The sequence below is a fragment of the Monopterus albus genome, unplaced genomic scaffold, assembly GCF_001952655.1.
Source record: "Monopterus albus unplaced genomic scaffold, M_albus_1.0 scaffold13.1, whole genome shotgun sequence".
Classification (NCBI taxonomy): domain Eukaryota; kingdom Metazoa; phylum Chordata; class Actinopteri; order Synbranchiformes; family Synbranchidae; genus Monopterus; species Monopterus albus.
The window spans coordinates 1656582-1675893 of NW_018127893.1; the positions used below are offsets into that span (position 1 = coordinate 1656582).

The 19312-nt window shown below is 41.6% G+C and overlaps 1 protein-coding gene across 2 annotated transcripts; it reads left to right on the forward strand.

Moving 5' to 3' along the window:
- Positions 1-174: 174 nt before the first annotated feature.
- six6a (SIX homeobox 6a) lies at positions 175-19098 on the forward strand. 2 transcript variants are annotated; one of them, XR_002274210.1, is made up of 2 exons: positions 175-447; positions 16411-16494. XR_002274210.1 is itself a non-coding variant. In XM_020590747.1 (2 exons), exons 1-2 carry the CDS (start codon positions 14751-14753, stop codon positions 16574-16576), a joined length of 738 nt encoding a protein of 245 aa, XP_020446403.1. In that variant the 5' UTR covers positions 14350-14750; the 3' UTR covers positions 16577-19098. The 2 variants fall into 2 exon arrangements, 1 of the variants encoding a protein (XP_020446403.1); XM_020590747.1 differs by lacking the exon at positions 175-447 and adding an exon at positions 14350-15322 and having other exon boundaries at positions 16411-19098.
- Positions 19099-19312: the final 214 nt, after the last annotated feature.

Sequence of the window (19312 nt, forward strand, 5' to 3'; positions counted from 1 at the left end):
TCCCGTCTTAAATGTCCACACGCCAAAAAAAAAAAAAAAAAAAAAAATCATCCAAGCATCCTAACTTCGTACAACAAAATGATCTCTGTTTTTGTCCAGAATACTTCACCTTTTTTGAAATACTTTAATCAGTACTTGTAGCAGCCATTAGCCTGCTGGAAATGTGGCAGCGGGGAAGCATTGCTCTTGTGAATGTTCATTCATGGTTTTCAGAGCTCGAGTATCCTCCCATTGTTCGCCAAGAAACTGCAGAGAAAATAGTTTTCCTGGGTGGTCCGACTCATTAATACACTCCGCACTTCTTGATTTACAGCTCACAGTTCAACTGCTGCCAATTAACGTGAAAACACGCAAAAAAGGAAAATACACAGGGGGAGGAGGAGGCCACGAAGTTTCCTCCTGTTGGTACAAAAACTGAGTCAGGATGAACTTGCCCTCCACAACAAGGTAGGACATCAAATGTATTAAAAAGTTACAGAGAACGACCCGGAAATGTCCGAGCTATAGGCTTAGCATGTAGCTTTGTGGTGGCTAATAGTAATAATAATAATAATAATAATAATAATAATAATAGCTCAGGTGAGGCCTAATGGCACTTAATCAAACCGGAGCTGTGAGTTGCATTTTATAGTTTTTAGTGGAGACTTTTACTATTGGGTAGGACTGTTTATTTATTTGTTTTCTCGTTTAGCTCCTGTTTGAGTAGAAAATAAACAGAAAGGGCTTCATGCTTAGGAAAAATTAAGCTGCAAAGTTTAACAAAATGCCGTTTTGGTGCCATTTATAGTTAATTTGGGCTTCAAGAAAATCACATACCCTCAGCTTGTTACTCAGTATTTCGTTTAATTTGATTATGAAATCAGTGTATGTTTGTGGAAACGCTGAACCGAGTTTTAACGTCATAAAACATCCAGAGAGCAGATTTTTATTAGAGGCTATTAGACTATTAGAATTATAGCATAGGAGGTCGCAGAAATTAATTGTAAATAAATAGGCTCACCCTGATGTAGTATAAGTCTAATATTCTTACTAAGCAAAACAAAAACGTGATCATTTCAATTAGAGTCAGCTGTTCGTTTTCTTTTGGTTTCCTGTGCTGTGTAATCAGTTTTCTTAAAGCTTCTTAAGCAAATTACATCATCAAAATATTCCAACATGCAGTGATTTGGGGCTTTCACTTCTGAAGTTGATCTGAAGACAGGAATCCACAGAAATCACTTTATTATTCTACACCAACTTAAAGCCAATCATACACTGATTAAAATCTAAAGTGAACTAGAAAGACATTGCCATATAACAGGCATAACATAAATCATATTGCTGTTTAAATCTTCTTATTTTGAGTCCTTTGGGATGAGACCTGTAGCTTACATCTCTGAAATGAAAACTAAGGACAATGATGTTGATTATAAATGTACTTCACTACTTTATTAAAAAAAAAAAAAAAACTTTTGCCATACTGGATAATCACACTGCTTTTGTTACTGAGTGTCAAAGTTCATCGATCCCTATGTGCTAGCTTCCAAAATCAGCAGCTGCCTGTTGAGGTTGTGGACTGTTGCACGGTACCCTGCGACCTTGTCAGAAGCGATCACTGTGGTAATACATGGCTATAGTTTTCCTCTCATCTCAAGACATAATCTTTTTAATTGGTGTCAGAGTTGGGATCCTTATGATGAAAGTCCTGAAAATACCCACAGAGATAAACACAATCACTTGCTGACACTTAAAAAAAAAGAAAGAAAGAAAGAAACAGGGCTTCATCATTATGGCGCTGAAAGTTGTTAATCTTTAATGGTAGGAAGAGTGTTAACCCAGGCCCTCCAGCCACTCCAGTCTGACAGGACCCCTTGACTTAAGCCAGACCCCTCACACTGTTCAGCTCTTCCTTTTTACACCTGCTCAGTCCCAACAGCACAGAGCAAGTTAGGATGACAGAAAAGATTTAATCTCATGGTGCTTACACCTTGAGGAAGAAATGTATCTCACCATGGGGTGAGAAATCTTCTTGCTCATTTGGTCCAAGTTGGGACTGCAGCAACCACTTATTACCATTATTGATTCATAAATGTTCGGTCTATAAAAAGTCCGCCAGCAGTGAAAAATGCCCATTATGATTTGTTCAAGGTGACTCATCCAGATTGTTTGTTTTGTCTGACTGTCAGTCTAAGACTCAAAGCTGTTCGCTTACAAAAAATGTTAGAGAAAATGCAGCAAATTTTCTCATTCGACAGGAAGGAACTAAAGGTTGTTTTTAATCTTGAAAAATAATTGATATGAAGTGATCAAATGATCATCAAAGTTTAATTCATTTTCTGTAATTGTTTATTATATGTTTATTATTGAGGTCACAGTTAAAGGTGGTGTTGTACTGGACTACATTATATTCAGATGTCTCCCCAGCTACATAAATGAGAGGGTCAGAATATTAGGAACACCTCTGAATATATTGTGAGTCCAGTACAACACCACCTTTAACTATGATCTCAATAATAAACATATAATTGAATTTATACATTTTGAGCTTTATAAACACAGATGTTAAGGCAGAATTGTTGCACTGAATTGCATACAATTGTGCAACTGTTCCTAATAAAGTCGCAGGTGAGTGTATATCGTGAGATTACAGTCTCTTCGTGATATTTTGAATCAAGGTAGATATCCCTAGTATCTCTGTGTGCTTAATCCTGATTTGGTTAATGTTGGGCTGCTTCATGGTCATACCGGATTTACAGGGGTTTTGCTTGAATATAATGAAAAACTTAGATTTATCACTCTGGAGTAACCAGAAGCAGATATCTCCTGTTTGTTAGCTACACCAAGCTAAAATGAATGCAGTCTAGTTAAATTCTTAATTTATGAAAGCTTTTGCCAATCTCTGCTAAGATGATCAGGACAGTACTTAATTGCAAGAGGCTGTTTAGCTGGGGATGTTCTCATAATCCATATCACTCTATAAATTCTGTGACATTCAATAACATGAGCCAGGGTCATGAAAGACTTGTGATGATGCACCTGCACAAAAAGGAAGTGCAGTTTGTCAGGAAGGCCGAAATTCACTGTCAGGGTTACGTGGGCCGACCTCGCATCCAGACCTCTCTAGAGAAAATACTTGAATATAAGTGAGCAGAGGTCAGCCTTGTTTCTTCTCACCTCTCAGCAGACTGCTGCTTTATCAAGGCCTCACCTGGGAGGACTGTGAATGTGAGACCCCGACTTAAACAAATTAAAGCACTCTCCATAGGGAGAGTGACAGGAAACCTTGAGGGGTTCAAAGACACAACAGCTTCTGACATCAATCATATATAACATGACATTAAAATTAATAAATATACTGGAAGGCAGTTTTTTTATAAGACAAAATTTGGTTTGGACCTGAACACACCTCACCTTTGCCACACAGGACAGTAGAGAAGAAAAAAAAAGGGGGGGAAAGGCAGATGAATGGTGAAAACATAAATACAACAGGAAATTGGGGGCTAAAAAGTGCAAATAATCACTGGTTGTGAATGTGTCCGTTGAAGTACTCTTTTGGGTGCTAACCTGATGCTCCCACTAATGGTCTGTTTCACTGAAGTAGCACCAGGAATGCTAACCTTCTCAGTGCTTCACAACTCAGGGCAAGCATGGCAGCACTCCCATTCGTGTTTGTGTGTTCATCTCTGTGTGCCTTGCTGTCATTATCCTTTCTCGGCTTAAAAAAAAAGAGAAAGAACTCATTCTAGCATACTCTCCCATCCTGTAATGAACAGGGTCTACATATTTATGTTTTTGCCAGAGAACACTTGAAACACAAGAGGGGCTAAAGCAAAGAGTGGGGAGGTCTTTGGACCATTTTCAATATTTCCCCCTTGTGTGCCCCATAGGGCAAGTGAGGGGTTGTTCCTTTACAATAATCAGGTGACCAGAGGAAAATAGTGTGGCCTTAACAAGCCCAAATTTAAAAAGAACATCATTTTCATTATGCAGTCAAACACAATTACAAGCAAATGTTTTCTCTGTGGAGCTGCCCCTGCTTTCAGGGTCTTTGTCCCTCACTCCATAGTGTGTGCAGAGAAAGGCCCCAGTGGTCAATGGGCAGCTGAGTGGCGTGTTCAGTGGAGGCCCACATCCTTAGCCCCCAGTGCAGAATGCGTTTTGTTAGAAGAGCAGCCATACATTCTGAGCAGATTTGTTGAATTAGAGAGCGCAGCGGGGGAGAGGGAAGCGGGGGGTAAGTGATGGGGAGGACTTGTTGCTAGGTGACTGACATACAACTGCAGCATGCCAGTTTTCAGAGCCTGGCACTCCTTGTCTGTTTTCCTTTTTTGTTTTGTTGTCTTCCTTATCACCACCCAGCACCTCCCCTCCTCTCCCTGCTCCACCCTCCCATCAATTCACTTGTCTAGTTCTCCTCATCGCTGAAGTGTAGATAATAAAATGAAGAGAAAAATAGACAAAACAGGGTGATTCATGGAGGATTCTGCAGTACACCTGTAGCACCCACTAAGAACCTGGTCATCAGCTTTTCAACTGTGCTGATACTCAAAAACTGTACTCCTGATAAGTGTTACGGGAAAAGAAAAATGGTTTTATGTGGAAAATAAAGGTGGACTCCCACGTTGTAATGTGCTAGTTAGTATAGAATGTGACATAAAGCATTAGCCCCACAGAGACACTTTGTGCTATCAGCAAAAAAAAACTGTCTTTTTCTGGAGCTGGTAAGTGACACACAAGGACAGGAAGGTTTTCTCTGAGCTCCCACCTCCATGTAGGCATCACTGCTTGGGAGATTTATATGAAATACTGATATTCTTAAATATTATACAGTATGTTCAGTGATTACTTAGTGAGCTGAAATGATCTCCCCCTTCTTTCTACCAATCTGTACCTTCATTCAGTAATTAGAGACAGTATGGAGGGTTTTTTTTTTCTGACAGACTCATTGAATTTCCCTGAGTACACACTTCCTTCAGTATCCCCTCATCATTCAGTAAGTGTCTTGTCTATCTCCTGACTGGCTGACTTGGCAGTCTGACCACTTACCTTGTCAAACCTGTCACTGCATGTCAAGCATCTTACCCCCATCCCTTTCAGAGGACCGTTTGTAGGCAGAAGTTAAGAGCATGGTAGAAATGGAGAAGAAACTCCAGCTCTGTCTTTGGGCTCTAATTTCTATAAATATTTATATATAATGTCCAGTTGTGGTGAAATATCTTCCTGCTTTGTAGTAAATTTAATGATTTAATAAAAGAAATGAATTTTTTTTTGCACAAGAGTAGGCTTTACACTGCTTTACATGGCAGATGTGTCAGTATTGAGTCATAGACATGGTGCTTAATGTATTTCTTTTTAATTATTATTATGTGAGCAGCACTTCTGTCTTCGAGAGTATGAATACATAAAAAGAAGCAACTGCAGCTGCTGGTGCTGTCGCTTGTGGAGAGGCTTTACCTGCACACTTTTGTCTCTCCGTTTGTCTGAAAATGTATCACACTTTCAGAATTAGACTCCCCCCCCCCCACCCTTTATCTCCACATATTTATTCCATCCCAGCATAAGGTGTAGAGATTCAGGGTCACTGGGATTTTTGATTTCTCCCTTGGGTTCGTGTTTATTTGAAGCTCTGTCTGAAGGTCAAAAACACATACACCCAAACGAATAAGCCATTGTCAGTGTATTTCTCCACCTCACGACTCCCTATTCCTTTTCACCAAGAAAACATCTTTCTTTCTTTGTGCTGCCAGGGGCTTGTGAGACTATCAGGGCACACCTGTGCCCTGAGGAAAATTCCCCTGCTCTCTCTAAAGCTGTATTATTCAGCACAAGGCCATGGCAGTCAGTGTTTGGAAAAGCATTTGGAAGATTATAAATACTGAGGCTAAAAACTGTAAGGAACCCACCGAGGTGCTAAACGAAGACGGATACAATAGCTTCTGTTTTCATAGGAGGCTGGCAATTTGTCTAGAACAAGATAAAGGGTTCATTTATGATAGCGAAATAACCTCTAGTATAAATGGTCTTATAGTTGTATAGCGCTTTTCAGTCTTCATCAGTACAAAACAGTGTAGCTGAGTTGATAAGTGTTGATTTTACTATATTGCATGAATCCTGGTATCAGTGATTAATTTGGACTTTTTAATAATTTTAATTATTCTTTTTCTCTCTTTGTTCATCAGCCGGTTGAGACAATACTGCAAATTTGATTATATCATGATTGGACATGTGTGATTCCAAAAAAAAAAAGACATTTTAACTTTAATTGACTCAAGTCAAAGCCAGTTGCTACATTCAGTTTTCTTCAGTGCATAATATTTATGAAAAGATTTTTTTATTTATTGGCTGGTTTAAATGTTTAATAAATATGATATTGAAACATTTAAATAAATAAATGTTAATCAGTATGATTTTATACCCCCACCCCACCCCCAACTTCTTGATTTTTATTTTTTTATATACAGGTACTAAAATTTTGTTTTAACAGTTACTGTAGCATCTCACAATATAATTGTGTGTGCGTGTGTGTGTGTGTGTGTTAAATTAATTCCCATAATGCTGTTTATAATTGTGGTGTGTTTCTGTATGTGGCTTTAGGTCTGGTTATATCTGACCCCCTATGACCAGCAGTGAGTGTATGTCTCTGGCAAAGTAAAAGAGCAAAAGCTATTGATTAACTCAACTCAATGGATTAGCGGCTACGTCTCTTTGGCCAGACGCCATAGGACCTCTAAGCTAAGATGGCATTAACAGTGCCGCAGGTTTTCACTGCTGATGTACTGCAGTGAGCCAACAAAATTGGCAAGACTGCACATGAGACCATGAACAAGCTTGTATCACATTAAGGTTTTTAATACAGTTGACTCCCTTTAATGAGTGAATCTGAGCTGATTGCTTTATAGTAATTAACTGTACCAAACTCTGCAGCCTGGATCACCACAGCTGGCTCTACACGGTCTCACTGCTAGAACTTTACTGATCATATCCTCTTCTTTTCTCTCATAGCATTAGTTTGGCCTCTTTAGAAACTCCACTGCTGATTATGGTGTCTTACAGCTTGCTCATTTACGTCACCCTGAATCCCCAACATGTTAAGTAGAATGCTTTAATCTTCCCTGGCAGGAGTACCCAAAGCACCCCTCTGCTAACTCTCCAAACATCCATCTTTAATCACTATATTAAAATGCTGCATAAAAGTCTGAGCTCATCAGCTGCCACTGGCCATATCTGATATGGATTCAGCTGTTAGATTAGTCTTAGACACCGGCTGCTGAGAGTAATGGATGATAATGTGTAAAATGTATTTTTACTATACAAGAGCTATACCAAGAGTGGCAGTTCAACTGCAAGTAAAATGTAATCATGGTGTCTTTTTAAAAGGAGCTGCAGGATGTTAGATTTACTGTGCAGCAGAGAAGAGCAGGGACCAGTGAGGCAATTATTTGACTCATCATCTCAAGGTCTCTGAAGTTTCCACAGGGCCTTGTCCTTGTAGCACAAGACTGCTGATGCCACACCATGCACTGAGAGGGCTGCGGCACAGATAAATATTTGAGTATGTGTGAGTGGCGAAAGCGAGATGACTCTTAGTCTGTCAGTTGTGCTTGGAGTCAGGGCATCAAGCATGGACCTGCTCAGTGACACCGGGTAACTCGAGCAATGACGTGAACACATTCACATACAGTATGCTGTCTCTCTAGCTGCCCTCCCCTCACCCTCTCTGTGTATCACACACATGCACAGATATCCCTGTTAGCTAACTCCTGTCAGAGGCATCACCCTCTAGGTGCAGTGGTGAACTTTGTGAACAGTGATCAGGCAGCTTGCCAGCTCTGCCTTCTCCTGCCTCTACCTAGACGACTCCCTTCATCCTAATGAGCTCTGTCAGAATGGCATTTGACATAAGCCATCAATAAAGCACAACTGACAGACATTAAGACTCTGGAAATCCAGGATATTCCTGGCCTCCATCCGTCATAGTGGAAACAACTCTAAAGCGAGTCAGTGCTCCTTTTGGAATTAAAATACCTTGCTGAACATTATATCTTTTATTTAAGTTGCATTTAATGGATAAAAAATGCATATGCTCCTTGAAAAATAAAACAACCTTAACCAATAAAATCCTTTCGGTTTTCAATAAACAGCATAATTGTGATGCATTGCATGCAAAATCTTGCTGTAGCTCACAAATTGCTGCTCTTTTGTTGCTGACACACAAAAAACACTGGGTTGAGGAAACAGTTCTGTTTTATGGAAACTATTCAGCTTAAAGGAGCTGATCCTCACAGTCTAGAAGTGTATTGCAGTGATTTACTAAAGTAATTCTGAGTTCAGGGTGAAGCCACTGCATTGTTAGGGGGAATGTACGACTCTTTCACCTGAATGGACAAAACTCAGGCTTCTGTTTTTATTTATTTATTCTTTTCTCTGTGCCAAATTGCCTGAAGATGTATGGGTAATAACTAGGGAAATACATGTAAATAAATACATGAATCCCCGCGGCCCTATTCAGGAGTAAGAGATATAGAAAATGGATGGATGGATAAATACATGAATTAATCCAACATGCTGTATATATGTACAAAAAAGAAATACTTGTTTATTTTACATACAACACTGGGTAGCTTCTTTTCTAATCCTGTATGACACAATGAATCGCACACATCCTAAAGAAGCAGTGTTGAAAATCTGCACTGTTGAAAAATCTGCAGTAGTACAGACAAAAGAGCAAAGTCTGCTGTTGGAAGAGACATTTATTGACAGTCATCTGTCTGTGTGTGTGTGTGTGGGGGGGGTGACTAGCCGGAGCAGAGGCTCTTAGACAATGTGAAGTGGTGGTGAGGCCCAGGCGGCATGGCTGCAGCGTTGTGACCTGTACCCTGACTCACGCATCATGTAGCTCCCTGGCTCCAGAGGACCTCCTGACCATGATGAGTTTTGACTCCTGTCACCTTTGGGTGTTGTCAAGATCCTGTGACATAGACATGATCTCGCCCCCCCATTTTTTTCTTTTTTTGGAGGTGATGCTTTTCTGCAGCCTAAAAATGTCTTACTGGTGACCACTGTCCTCATCTGTGACAAACAGAGAGAGGAGGCATGATTCAGGAGACGTTCTAGACACTAAAAAGAACAAAAAGAACGAGGTTTGTTGTTGTCGCACACAAGAATAATTGGAAAACTATTGATAGAGCTATAGAAACCTCCTGTTAGGCCAGCAACAATGGTGTTACAAACTCAGTCAGAAACTTTCAATGTACTGCTACCATTAATAGACTCAAAGATTAGTGTCTTTGAGGTGTTATGTAGAAAGTGAATACCCATGCTTTTGTATGTATTGTAAAAAGGATTGGTAGTGAGTAACATAAAGCAAAGAGAGAGTGTGTGAGTGGCTGCACAGACCAAGCCTTCAATCAGCCTATTTCCCTCACCACCTATTTTCCCAGATGCATCAATAAATTACATTCAGTTTTTTTAAATTTGGTAAATCTTTTTCATGCAGTACTCAAGTTTGACAACCAGTTGGACATTAGAAAACACTGAGTTTGGACAGTTTACATTCATTCACCATTGCACTTAATGTTCTCAGTGCAGCGTGACTGAAAACACAGCAGTGATTGAAAAGAGAAACGCACCACTGGATCCCAATTTTATGTATGTTGTGTATATGGAAAATCACTTACTGCTGTGTTCAGTTTCAATTTCAAGCAGGCTGTGTGTGAACAGAGGATTCTTTGTTCATAATTTACCAGATAGGCATTTTTAGCTCCAACAGCAAAATGCTGCCTCACGCACACAATCACTTTGTTGTGCAAGTGCTGTAGGTGATGCATGCATTTGTTCATTTGCAATTTCTGCTCTCTGTTACTCTACCTCTTACACAAACACTCACAAACACAGATAATATATAGCAGGGTGGTGTACAAACTGCACTCTCCCTAGTTTCATTTAGCCCTTTATCTGGCCAGAAATTGACTGGATTCAAGAGTGAAATGGATGTACAGTAATAATTGCTTGCATTTTATAACTTGCTCTGTAAATGTGTTTTTTAAAGAGTAGATTTCAAGGTACTCCTAATGGATTTCTGCCAAGGATTAGAGGCTCAATCTCACCGTGTTGTTTGTTAGCAAGGAGGATGAAACATGGAGATTCTGGGAAACCTTTGATATAGGATCATACTTTTATGCTGCCTGACAGTAGCAGGATTCAGTGAGGTTACATTTACAGGCCTTGCACACTGCTTGAGCACTGCAGAGGTTTGCACAAGAGAAGCTCTCTTTGATCGAGGTGTAATGGCACTCTTGCTTTTGTATGGCCTCACTGTGTAAAAGATGCACAGTTCTGTTGCTAAAATGACTCTTTTCATAACAGCATTGAGATCAAACGCTCCATTATGAATATTGAAATGGGCATTATGGAATGTGAATCGACTTACTGGATATACAGCCACATATCATGTGCAGTGAATACAATAACAGCGGTCTGGCTGTGCTGTGTAGTGTATTCCCTGTGAAACATAAGCTTGAGAGAAGAGTATAGTACATGTGTCCAGACAAGGCTGGCTGTGACTGCTTCGGCGTATCAGGCCACCTTTATGTCAGCAGGGCTGTGTGACTGAAAGGCACTGGATTACATATAGTGGGGGCCACTGGGTCAAGGGATAAGAAGTCTTCTCTGTTACCACAAATCCACAGATTAAACGCAGCGTCGAGAGCTAGTGCTGTCCCGAGGGCAAATGGGTCTGAGGGAGCAGCTCTCAGAGAAGCTTTAGCTTAACTCTCCTTCCACTGTGGAGCCACGAGGCGATGTGTGAGCGAAGTGACTTCTCTTCAAGTCTGCTGTATGAGCCTTATCTTTAAATACATCCACGTCATCCAGAGGTAATGGGTGGTGTTATTGACATGATATCTTAATTGATAAGTTAATCCTGTGCTGGCATAGCTAAGTTAAGTTAAAGCAGTCTGTGGTGCAAAGAGAAGCCAGCAAAACGCTGAAGTCAAACAAGCTGCCTGCGTACGTACACTTTGCATCCTCCATCTACAGTAACAGCATTCGTTAGTATTGTGCGTCATGGTTTAACACCATTGGCTGCCTTCTCTTGGTGCTGTTTAAGTGCTTTAATCAGGCCCAGTGTCCACACAGACAGAACAGTACACATTCAAAATAAGGAGATATTATGTGTTTCAGGTTCGGATTGGCATTTATCAGTGTTTTAGTTTGAGAAAACTCTTCGGTGTGCCCATAGGCATGTTTGCATACATCTCTGTGGGTGTATGAATGTGAAGAGCAGTAATGATGTGGGGGAGGGCAGAGGGAAAGAAATTAAGTACTGGGAGTCTGTATGGGATAGTGACAGGATGGCTGTTTGGTGGCAGGCTCTTGTAGCATCTCATCTGCTCCAGTGATCTTAGGGAATCTGGGTCATTTCCAGCCTGTTCACATGCAACTATTCCCCACTCCTTTCCTCCCTCTGCCCAGGGCAAGCTACGACCCAGCTACGACCCAGCTACATGCTCATGATGACACAAAAGAAATGTACTCATCTCTTACTGGAAGTAAGGAGGTGATCTGCAGCAGGATGCTACACACCTCTTGTGCTGTATCATCCCTCTCTCCACCTTGTAGTCCTCTTACGTCACTGTTTGTCATTGAACCACCTTCAGAAACAAATTTGTATGAAGCCTTTTCTCTTTGAACATAATCTTTTCAAATGGTTTAAGGGCAGTGGAGGAGCTGTATCAGCTGGCATTACTGCTACAGCAGCTACAAGAGCTGCATAAAGTGCTACAGAGCCCTCAGTATTCTTCATGGTATTGTGGGTACTGTTGTGTAATAGTTTTGTTAAAAAGGCCTGCATGTACATAATGATAAACAGGTTTTTTTATTTTAATCCTCAACAGCTTGGAGTTCGCCAGTGGTCATTAAATTGGATTATATTGTCAGGTGTTACCATTATTTTGTCCACCTGCTCTTGAATTTTGTTTACTAATCTCCAGACTAGGAAGCTACAAGTTTATTTGAACAAAAATAAAAGAGGGAACCTTTATTGGAAAAAGCAGAGATTTAAAAACCATCACCAACTGGTCTGATACAGAAACCTAGAGCATCAGAATCTGGCTTGTCTGGCAAAAGACTGGCTGCAGGGATGGCAGCGGGATCCACGAGACAAATGGACAAAAGAATGGAAATGTGTTTGAACGAGATCCACTGTGTTGCTGTGCAGAATGGTGCCAGGAGGCCTCCCAGCTCCTGACAGAGTGACATTGGCCTGGACTCATACAGTAGAGCTTACACTTCAGCTGAGTCTGAATATGTCTAAAGTGGCTTCATATAGCTACTTATCATTTCATACGGAAGGTGGAATGACAAGGCTATGAAATATAGACAAAATATGAGGAAGGCTACACCACAAACACGCGCAATTAAATACAACAGTAAGTGAATTTTAAAAAAAATGCCCATATGGCTGTTCGCCATGTCTTCCACCAGCATAGCCACCTGTTTATTAGCGCAGTCACTTTAAAATACAATCATAAGGGGGGAGAATCACATTCAGACCTTTTACCCCTGATATAAATGTTTAAACGGCGCCTATGAGGACGTGTTGCTTATGGAGCATAGCCTACATTTGTTATTTCCACCCTCCGTTTAAGAGTTCCACACTCGTCTAATTTATTTATGCGCGATTCCTAGACAAAAAAAAAAAAAACAACTATTGCAGTCCTTGTAAATTTAGGTTAGGACGAGCAGCCTGCAGGGATGAAATATTTACAGGTAGCTGAATATTTTAAAGATTACTCCACTGCTGCATCTGATGGAGATCTTATCCTTTATTTACCTATATTTACCGGTTGGTATAATGATATGGGTGAAAGAATGGCAACCCCGACAGACAGAGTCGTGTTAATCTGTTCATTGCTCCTCCACAGTGGACAGACAGTCTGTCTGCAGGATATTAGGCTAAACAAAGCGACGCTCGTCAACTTGAAGTGATGATATGCAAACACTTCATTATTAGGATCATTATTAAAAATGTGCGTTGTGGTGATGCGGTCTCCAGCAAAGCAGCAGGAGAATGAACAGCATCCTGTGCAGAAGGCGTTTCATAACCCCGCATCAGGAGTCTATAATTCATGCAAAAAGAGCCCGAAGGGGATTCAGCTCGAGTGTATGTGTGTGTGCGCGCATGCAGAAGAGAGAGAGCGCGCATCTCTGTGTGTGTGTCTGTGAAAATAATATCAGGCTTTTCCGTCAGAATGAACTTTACTACTGTATCCAGCCATGAAATAATCTGACCCGACACTTCAAACCATCTGCGCTATCTATCCGCCGTCTTCTTTACTAAATCAGCCTGTGCAAAAAAAAGGAGTGTGTCTGATACTAAAGCCGAGTAGCCTGACAGGGCCAGTGATAATCCTGTATACACAAATATAGCCTAACGTTTGCAGCCACCACAGCCTGGAAGCAGCCTCTCTACAATAGGCTACGACCATACTGTAAATATAAGCTGTTGGAGCTTCAGTCTGCAGGGCTCAACTGCCAGTACAACAGCAATCAATTAGCATTTGTTTTCAAAGAAAACGAGCATTTATTCATGCCCCACATAAATGAGCGTGCGCCATTATAATTTAGGCTTTAATATCATTAATTGTTAATTATAAATAAAGATTTTGGGAGATTGAAAATAGCCTGAAGCCTTGATTAACTCTGTTCAAGGTCGCGAAACTGTGCTGGCTGCAGATTCACATACTTGCTGAAATAAAGGCCACATTGACCCTTTTTAAAATAATTTTACGATTTAGCATTGATGACTTAGGCTATAAGGATATTAGACTTACAAAACGAACCAGGCCTAATGTTATTTAAAAGATGAAGCATCATAGAAACCCTGTGGGCTTATGATATATATTGTAAGAGAATAGACTATAGTAGATTCAAACTATAGCCTTTCAGGAGGTCACTATGAAATGTTGGGTCAAACAACCAAATGTGTTAATATTGTATAAAATTGTTGTAACCCTGTCCAGTATTATCCAGTGGCCTCGGGGCAGGCCTGCTCTTAGCCGAGATGTGTCATTTTGCCGTGTAAAGCCCATTTCAAGAGCTCTAAGGGAGACTGAGCTGAGCGTGTTTTCCTGCTCTGGCACTTCACTATATAGACTGACACCGCCCGCCGTACAAAGACAGAGGGTGTATGGAAAGCACGGCGGGTCTCCTAAACATTTGGAGACGCGAAGCAAAAAGGTCAAAATGTTAATATTATTTTTGAAAAGGGAGGCGCTGAGATCTCCTTTCCCGCCTGATTGGCCGAACTTGACAGTGAGTGACGTGCATCCATGGCAACCGTGCAGCCAATCTGCCAAGTCCAATAGGAAATCATCAGTGGGGGCTTGACTTTCTTTTCTCCCCTCTTAAAATATGCATCTTGGATCCGGCTTTAATTCTTTCTTACTTTGTATCCCAGCCTACCTTGAAAAATAGCCTACGTCGCGGCTCCGGTTTTAATTTTTCTGCGCCTTCAGCCCTTTGCGCGCCAAACTTGCCAACCCCGAGGATGCGGTAGCCGGCCCCCACTCAGCATCGTTGCTCCTCCAGGGTTTGGTGTTTGATTTTCGCAGCTGCTCAGACGATTGGTTCGGTAACTTTGGGATTGCCTTGTCTTTTTCGGGTGTCTTGGATTGCCTTGCAGCACGGAGAAAAGAAGCGGAGGATTCTACGCGGAGGAGCGACACAGAAAGGCGAAAGGAGGGGGAGAGGGAAACACAGGAGAAGCCTCCATGTTTCAGCTGCCCATCTTGAATTTCAGTCCCCAGCAGGTCGCCGGGGTCTGCGAGACTCTGGAGGAGAGCGGGGACGTCGAGCGCCTCGGCCGCTTCCTCTGGTCGCTGCCCGTCGCACCAGCGGCCTGCGAGGTCCTCAACAAGAACGAGTCGGTGCTGAGAGCCCGGGCCGTCGTCGCCTTCCACACGGGAAATTTCCGTGAGCTCTTCCACATCCTGGAGAACCACAAGTTCACCAAAGAGTCGCACACGAAGCTGCAGGCGCTGTGGCTCGAAGCGCACTACCAGGAGGCGGAGAAGCTGCGGGGACGCCCGCTGGGGCCGGTGGACAAATACAGGGTGCGTAAGAAGTTCCCCCTACCCAGAACCATCTGGGATGGAGAGCAGAAAACCCACTGCTTCAAGGAGAGAACCCGGCACTTGTTAAGAGAATGGTATTTGCAGGATCCCTACCCGAACCCCAGTAAAAAGAGGGAGCTTGCACAAGCTACTGGACTTACCCCCACACAAGTAGGAAACTGGTTCAAAAATCGCAGACAAAGAGACAGAGCAGCAGCTGCGAAGAACAGGTGAGCTACGTGTTTCTCTTGGGGTGGTTCTGATCATGATACAGCTGAACAAATTATTTGGTCGATCTGCATCGTGATATTGTAGGCTACAGTCAGTTTAATACAGGGAGAACAGGCCGTGACCCACGTTGTCTGAATGTATTCATATCTCGTCAGTTCTCTGGATATTTGATTAAAACCCATGGCGTAATCCCAAATTAGGGGCCTTTGGTTTTGTAATAATATGCTGCTCTCGGTGTCCATAATGACATTTTATTTTCAGGTGGTTGAAGTGAAGACGTGGCCAGGCAGCAGTAAATATAAAAGGAAATCCAATTTTTCTAATTCTGTAATTCTGGATTCTATTGAGAGGACAAAGATCAAGATAGGTTTTATTTCTATCTGAATATGATTAACACAATACTGAAGAACAACATGGATGTCAGAGCTATGATCATGTTATTTTATGCTTATTTAATTGTTGTTGCATGTAGACCAGTGGCTCTGTAGCCTTACAGTGTTACATAAAATGGATTTTAAAAGATAATGCGGTGAAATTGCCACTTGTACAAAGGCCTATTGCAGTGTAAGTCGAGATCACACTGTAGCCTATTGCCAAGTTTTATAGAATTAACCTAGAATTTTCCTGTGGCTACTTGTAGTGAGTGGCACAAACTAGGCTATATGTTAATTAATGAGATGATGGAACAAGTGATTGTAATTTGTTTTGTAATTGATGTTTTTTTCAACCATGGTCATCGCAAAAATGCCAGTTTTTTTTTTTTTTTTTTTTTTTTTTTTTTTTTGCTAAGTGAATTTTAAAATGTGTTTTATGGAAGTGAATAAATTCCCACCATCTATTTGTTCCTGAGATTTTTAGACTACCTTTGAAAAGCAGCCAAATACACATTTACAAAATGAATTGGCCCTCAGTTCAAGACCGTCCTTGGAAGAAGTTGTTTTGCAGCTAGATCTATTTTATATCTCATCTATTTTTTTCCACATGGTTGTAGGAATTAAAAAAGTTGTAGTTTTGAGTATAATGCCAAGACCCGGCGCCCTGCGCAGCAGCCGTTTTCATGTGCCCCGTCTCTCTGTGTCTCCTTCAGGCTTCAGCAGCAGGTCCTGTCCGGGGGCTCGGTTCGCTCCCTGGCGGACGAGGACGGCACCGTTGACCGCCTGGGGAGCTCGTCCAGCCCGGAGGCCAGTCTGTCCAGCAAAGCAGCCGCCTCGGCCATCTCCATCACCTCCAGCGACAGTGAATGTGACATCTGACGGGCACGTCCAGGGTGTTGATGAGTTAGCGGAGGATACGAGACAAGTGAAAGACAATCTAATAAAACAAGTTATAGTGCCTGCGTTGAGTTAAACACACACACACACACGCACACACACGCACGCACACACACACAAGAACTGATATTTCACGACTGCCAAAACACGAGGGGACGTGCGGGGGACTGCCCGTCCTTGTCCTTTTAGGCCTATACCTTTCTTTGCGTTTAACCCACATGGATAACTGAACTTAATACGGACGACTCATATTACCCGGACTAATAAACCAACGCCGAGGTGAAGCATAAAAAAGAAGAAGAAGAAAAAAGGAGGGAAAAGGATGAAGGCACCTGAGCGCCTAACCTGCTGTTCTCTGTGGGTATTTCATGTTGAAAAAGAACTGTGATATTTTTACTTTACTTTCAAAGTTTTATAAATAATGTTTATTTGCCTATTTAAAACGATCTGCTCTGTCTCTTCGAATTTCATATTCATTTGCTTGGTGTTTTTAATACTTACCTTGTACACAGGTGGACCTGTTGAGCATGCGCGCTTTAGTGAAAATGTGTTTCAATAAAAGAAAAACAGTAAAGATAACTTAATAAAAAATAATTGTTCATCAAGATAGAATAAAGTTTAGTCTTATTTTTTTGATTGTCCTGTGGAAAAAAAAGATACAAAGTGATTAATAAAATTGAAAAACATAAATATTAGTAGGCTACTGTTATATAAAATCCTCTTGGCTGTTTTCATAGAGAGGGAACCTTTCGTGATTATAACACCACAGTGCCATATTTCCTGACAGGGTTTAGAGCCAGGCCTAATTGGCCAGCACGCTGTGCGTCCTGTAATGCGGGGTGACAGCGAGAGGTCACCGAGGGGCCGGCTCACTAACCCGGATGATCTGCGAGACAGAACGTAGACATCAAACCACAGCACATTGTGGAAACGGCCTTCTTAAAACGTCCAAGTGTCCATGTTCCCAAAACACCCAGGCTTTAATTTAGTAATCAGGCCGAAAGGACTACGGCCACATTTGTTATGGACAAATTAACAGAGCTATTCTGTTTGGTTTGTATAGCCTATAGCATTAAAGTACACATATAGTATTATCTTCAAACTATGAACAAAATGGCATTTTGGTAGATTTTTAATTTTATTTAAATACAGGTTTGTTGATACTTTACCAAAAATTAACACAAAATTCACGAAATAATTTTTCCTCTAGTGGTGTAAAGCTAATATAGAGAAATAATAATAATAATTTGTAATAGGCTGTTTTTGACTGATGCTTTCGCTACAATATGGCTGCACCACTCTTCAAAACTTAAACCTGTGACTGTGATATTTTCTTCCAGAGTTAAAACAATGTTTGTTAAATATATACCGATCAAAACATTAAAGGAACACTCGATCATCACAGTATAACACCAAGTCAGTTAAACTTAAGAGATGTCAATTTGTCCATCTGGGAAGCACAAATGATTGTGAATCAGTTTCACTTGCTTTGGTGCAAATGAAGGTGACAACAGGTGTAATGGAGAGGCAAAAGCAAAGGGACTGGGTTTGTTTGTGGTGACCCCAGACAAATGTACTCTTCTTACCCTTCTTGACCGATTCTTCTCAAGTTTTGTGTTTAGTGTCCTTGTCACTACTGGTCGCATGAGGCAGTATCTGCAGCCCAATCAGGCTGCACAGGTAATCTAGTTACTCCAAGATGGCAAAACCATAGGTGCAGTCGCAACAAGGTTTGTTGTGTCTCCCAGCACTGTCTCAAGAGCATGGAGGAAATACCAGGAGACCTGCCGTTGCAACAGGAGAGCTGGACAGGGTCTTAGAAGGGCAACAACCGAGCAACCAACCAGTATTTGCTCTGTGCAAAGAGGAACAAGAGGAGCATTGTAAGAGCCCTACAAAATGACCTCCAGCAGCTACTGGTGTACATGCTTCTGACCACACTCTTAGAAACAGACTCCATCAGAGTGGCATGAGGGCCTGACGTCCTCTAGTACACTAACGTTACCTTGGATCCTCAGAACAATTGTCAGACCTTACGATGGCACAGTGGGCTTTGGGTTTCTCCTGGTGCAGGACAGTGCCCGGTCTCATGTGGCCAGAGTGTGTAGGCATTTGCTAGATGACAAAGGCATTGATGCCATTGACTGACCCTCATGTTCCGCTGACCTATATCCAGTTGTGCACCTATGGGACGTTGCGTACCGGTGCATCCGACTCCACCAAGTACCACCACAGACAGTCCAGGAGCTCACTGATTCCCTGATCCAGGTCTGGGAGAAAATCCCCCAGGACACCATTCACCTCATCAGGAACATGCCTAGAAGTTATCGGGAGTGCATAAGGTACGCGGCGGCCATACACCCTTCAGAGTCACATTATGAGTTGCTGAGATGAAACTCAAGCAACTTGAATGAGCCTGTGGTTCAGTGTTTCACTTTGATTTAAATACAGCCTTCCACGGGTGTATGATTTTGGTTTCCATTGATCGTTGTTATGTCATTTTGTTCTGAACAAATTTTACAATGTATATTAGTAAAGGTTTTCAACTTGAGTAATTTGTTCATCAAGATCTGGTGTGTGATTTTAAGTGTCCCCTTCATTTTCTTGAGCAGTGTATTTACCTGGTATTATGGTATTAGCCTGCGGGACCATAAACAGACTTTAAATCTGAACAAATAGCCTACAATTAAATGTTAATATGGTGAAGTGAGGAAAATG

Coding starts and splice junctions, on each gene's coding strand:
- six6a (XM_020590747.1), top strand. CDS start 14,751: ATGTTTCAGCTGCCCATCTTGAATTTCAGTCCCCAGCAGGTCGCCGGG. Junction 15,323..16,410: donor GCAGCAGCTGCGAAGAACAG/GTGAGCTACGTG, acceptor TGTCTCCTTCAG/GCTTCAGCAGCAGGTCCTGT.